The sequence below is a fragment of the Saccostrea cucullata genome, unplaced genomic scaffold (assembly GCF_032062105.1).
Source record: "Saccostrea cucullata isolate Sc308-1 unplaced genomic scaffold, CSIRO_AGI_Scuc_v1 ctg5013, whole genome shotgun sequence".
Classification (NCBI taxonomy): Eukaryota; Metazoa; Mollusca; class Bivalvia; order Ostreida; family Ostreidae; genus Saccostrea; species Saccostrea cuccullata.
In genome coordinates this window covers 2,874-7,624 of record NW_026937503.1, presented here as the reverse complement: position 1 = coordinate 7,624, position 4,751 = coordinate 2,874, and the positions used below count along the sequence as shown (strand labels likewise).

The window sequence follows — 4,751 nt, the reverse complement described above, 5'->3', positions numbered from 1 at the left end:
AGAAAATAGATAGATTAGAATATTAATGATTAAATTTGGAAAATACAATTATTAAAAAAAAAAAAGATATATGGAAACGGCAACGGAATATTAAAAAAAAGCTCACATCAAAGCACGTTCAAACAAAATTTGGGTGATATCATCCATGCAAGTAAAGTTATGATGTGGTTTCTTCTAAACATGCTAGTTCAATCATGATGTGGCTTCAGTTGTACATGCAGGTTCAATCATGGTATGGATTATCCTAAATTGATGATTTATTCAAATTTTATATATATTATTTCTAAATCAATTATTGAAGTGTGCATTCTTTCATTCTTATAAGTCTGTCCTTCTGTAATACTATATCATTCTTTCATTCTGTCAGTCTGTCATTTTGTCAGTCTGTAATTCTCTGTCATTCTGTGTCATTCTGTCAGTCTGTCATTCTGTCATTTTCTGTCATTCTGTCATTTCCTGTCATTTTGTTAGTCTGTCATTTTCTGTCATTTTCTGTCAATCAGTCAGTGTGTAATTCTCTGTCAGTCTGTCATGCTGTGTAATTCTCTGTCATTCTGTCAGTCTGTCCTAAAGAATGAACCTGATTTTAAAAAAATAATAGGGAAACCACTGCTGTCACCGATGCCTATGCTAGGGGTTTACAGTGACAAAACCTTTATGAAATAAGCTTTAAAAAGAAAAACAAATGTCAATGTCTATTTAGTCTTCTTCTGTCCCTTCTTTCTTCTTCTAACAATAAACCAGATGAGGAATAGTCCCAGGACAAGAAATAACACTACAATGCCGGTGATGAATAGGAATTTGCTGACCTGTAGAAGATTTTATTAATATTAAATAAAATTTTAGAAAATGTGAACAAGTTGAAGTCTGCCAGCATGGAATATAAAAATTGAGGTAGGGATAAAGCAAGGGTACGCTTAGGTCCTGGTCCACTTTATTTTTATGCAATTGCATATCTGTGTACAGTCCAGGGACATAATTATTCCCCACTTCCGCACAAATAGCATCACGGTTTCTCACATGTTTAATTGTTTAATTTTTTTTCTATCTTTGTGTTTTAATACTAAAATTGATGACGTATACACAATAGTTTTATCGACTACATTATTATTTATCGAAAAATTTATGTAAAAATAACATGGTTTTGATGGGGAAAGAATTAGATGCGTCCGTCAGAAGAATGGTTGAAGAAACGTATAATACAACAGAAATGCATCAGAATTGGCGAGAATATAAGAAAACCCTAAGTAAACAATACGTAGTATTGTTATAAAGTTTGATGAAACGGGACAGGTAGAAAATCGACGAGGAAGAGGGAGGAAGAAAGTGTTTACAGACGGAGATAAAAACAAACTTTCACGTGTAGTTAAAGAAAACAGACGACGAACTAATGAAGACATCACAGGTATAATAAATGAGGAAAACAATAATAGATTTTGTAATATTCATATGAAGCAGAATTTTTGCAAAATCTTATGCATGAAAAGAAGAAAACACTTGCTGTGGCCTTCAACTCGACATTTAGATATATCGACGACGTATTGTCAATTAATAATGATAATTTCCATTCCTACGTCGATACGATATATGCTGGTTAGCTTGAGATAAAAAATACCACAGAGTCCGACACTTCTGCTTCATACCTGGATATTTTACTTGAAAAAGACACTAATGGTAATCTAACAACCAAGCTATATGATAAACGTGATGACTTTAACTTTTCTATCGTCAACTTCCCTTACTTATGCAGCAATATACCTTCATCACCTGCATACGGAGTATATATATCTTAGTTGATTCGCTACGCAAGAGCATGCTCTACGTATGAACAATTTCTTAAACGAGGTAAATTATTGACAAGCAAGTTGATGAAACAAAAATATCAGCAGTATCGTTTAAAGTCATCATTTCGTAATTTCAATGATCTATACAATGAGCTTGTCAGCGAATACAATTTATCATTGAGTCAAATGCTGACTGACGTTTTTCATACCAATTGTTAGTCCATTATTTATACACTGAATTGACGACGGATTTTTTCCGTTATTTCCTGATCATGACAACGAGCACACGGCGGGTGTGACCGGTCGGCAGGGGATGCTCACTCCTCCAAGGCACCTGATCCCACCTCTGATGTTTCAGAGGTCCCTGTTTGCTCTGCTCTAATTTTGTATATTGTTTAATGGACGTTGAGATTGAATACTGTTCGTTATCTCCATATAGAACTATAAAAATAAAAATTCCAAGAGCTGGGATATAAACGAAGAGTTGCCAAGAAAAAAGTCGTTATTCGTGAGGCCAACAAAAAAGCTCCCTGTAAGTGGTGCAAGGAGAGAAGAAATTGGACTATTGATCGTGAGTGGAATAGATTGGTGTTCAGTGGCGAAAGCCAGATAGTGATTGGAAAAAATAAGAAAGTTTATATCTCGAAAAGACGAAAAGTAAGAAAGTAAAAAAAATATATTGAAATATTAGACAAAAGACACTGGCCCGTTTTAGCCAGACATTTTTCAGATAACAAGTATGTATTTATGGACGACAATGCTTCCGTTCATGGAGTAAATATTATCGAGAAGATTTGATTAAAATTAACATAAATTAAATTAAAAGAACATTGAAAACCCGTGCCGAATTTGTAACAACAAAAGATCAGGTAATGGCGGAAATCCAGACTGCCTGGGAAAATGTACAAACCTCCGACATTGAGACCCGTATAAGACAATTCCCGGTAGAATTAATGAAGAATTGAAGATGAAAGGCAATTTAACAAAGTATTGCCGTAAGATGGGCATTTTTTTTTAAACAGCCCCTAAATATCAAGGTGCGCGATGTGGAAAATATTGTCGGCCATTTTCAAGTGGCGAATAATTATATCCGTTGACGGCACATATAAATTTCATGTGTTTCGGTTAAAAACAAAATAACAGATAAAGCTTTGCGGATATTGTAATGCAATAATACCAGAGATAAAAGATATTGCATTAAATCTTATACTGTTTTTGAAGATATCATTTTTTAATTTTATGTCCTCTTAATGATCATTTTACATTTTATTTTATAATAAGATCTGTTACTATCTTTGTATACTGTATGTATGACCTGTACTACATAGGGATTTTATTAATATAGAAATATATTAAATATCAACTGTACACGTTGTTAAAATGATTAAAATAATCTCTATGATGACATTGGTTTTGTTTCAAACTGATAAAAACTTATATAAATTACAAATACAAAAGTAATTAAAATATCTTTCATCTCTTTAAAAAACATGTATAAATGTATGCAAATACCTGGTCAGAACAATTCACACCGTATCTACAATACGATGCAAAATGTTCGCAATTTTGGGTAAGCAAATTGTATCCTTCTTTGCCGATGTTAATAAAGGCTGCAGTTTTTATTTCTTGTATTTGGCGTGGACTACAAAATAAATATTCAGTTATTATTCGTAATTGCATAACACCGAAGCAGAAAATTGAAGTTTCTTTAAATCCCACATCTGGAGAAATTTACTAGATATATCAGAAATATTTCCAAATCAATATTACATGTAATGTAACATAAACAGATTTTTAGCATTTACACAAAATGATTTCAGAAGTAAATTTGCTCTGCAGATGTATTATTTATTGCTTTGAAAAACAAAATTAATTTGATTGGTACATGCAAATTATTTTTAACACATAAAATAATAAAAAAAAATTTGTCAATGTGTTTAAAACCTGAATTTCCTGTCTTTTTTATTGTTGATGGTAGCCTTAGAATTCTTGCACACTGTAAAGAAATGTTCCATTTTTACGATGGCTTTTCCAGTAATTGAAGAAATGTGACTAGGGTTCCAGTTGATCCCATAATTGTCATTCCCACCGAGGTGAACTACATAGCCATCTCCTGTTGAATTTTTGTAAAATACTTTTGTAGTGATATCAGTTTAGCTTGCCGTATTCATTCAAGCATTGCATAAATATTTTGATATGTATTATGTTTTGGGAAATAGTGCATTATTACTATCTAATCCATTTAGCCCCACCCAAACACTAAAACTCCTGACCCTGGGGCCATAAATTTCACACTTTTTGTAGAGGACTCAATATTGATTACAATCAGGTCAGCAGTTTAAATGCTTGATGTCCAGCAGAAAAGAAGAAGATTTTTAAAGATAACAGTACTTTTAGTGGTTTTGGCCCCAACCCCCATCATGATACAGGGGGACAGGGTCCATAAAATTCACAATTTCCCCCTTAACTCATAGACGCAAAAATTGGTTGTAAATGGTTAAGCTTTAAGCGGTTGCAGAGAAGAAGTTTAAAATGTACGAACTTCAATGGAGGAATAGAGATAGCAATGGGTCACCTGACTTTACTGAGGTGCCTTAAAAAGTAATAGTTGTATTTGAGTGTATGTTATTGAAATATGGTAGAGAATGAAAATCCCTATCATCCGATTTTTTGAGTATAAAAATGAAAATAAAATGTTCACTCTAGATTGGGCTGAATTGCTTTCATAGTAGTCAAAACGTTTTATATTAGATATATCAACGTGTGATGTTTTTATGCAGAAAGTTATATTTCATATATGTAAATCACCAAAATGCATTTTGTATACTTAGTTGATCATATTTGTTTGCAAAATTTTTTGAAGAAGCCTTTTCATGTACAATACAGAAAAGCAACTACATGTTTTAAACTCATACTTTAAAGATAGAAACTGGAAGGTACATAAAAATAGACTGTTTGTATCATGAA

The 4,751-nt window shown here is 32.5% G+C and overlaps 1 protein-coding gene across 1 annotated transcript; it reads right to left on the bottom strand.

The window, feature by feature from the left end:
* Window positions 1-480: 480 nt before the first annotated feature.
* LOC134248299 (phospholipase A and acyltransferase 2-like) lies at window positions 481-3,896 on the bottom strand. Its single transcript, XM_062730709.1, has 3 exons — window positions 3,729-3,896; window positions 3,297-3,426; window positions 481-809 (listed from the first exon to the last, which is right to left on the bottom strand). Exons 1-3 carry the CDS (start codon window positions 3,797-3,799, stop codon window positions 696-698), a joined length of 315 nt encoding a protein of 104 aa, XP_062586693.1. The 5' UTR covers window positions 3,800-3,896; the 3' UTR covers window positions 481-695.
* Between the last annotated feature and the right edge of the window lie 855 nt (window positions 3,897-4,751).

What these genes read in the sequence shown, in the direction of transcription:
- LOC134248299 (XM_062730709.1), bottom strand. Translation starts at nt 3,799, where the DNA reads ATGGAACATTTCTTTACAGTGTGCAAGAATTCTAAGGCTACCATCAAC. An exon ending in AAAAAAGACAGGAAATTCAG is followed by an intron (nt 3,427 to 3,728) that starts GTTTTAAACACA and finishes TTTATTTTGTAG; the next exon opens with TCCACGCCAAATACAAGAAA. An exon ending in GTGTGAATTGTTCTGACCAG is followed by an intron (nt 810 to 3,296) that starts GTATTTGCATAC and finishes AATCTTCTACAG; the next exon opens with GTCAGCAAATTCCTATTCAT.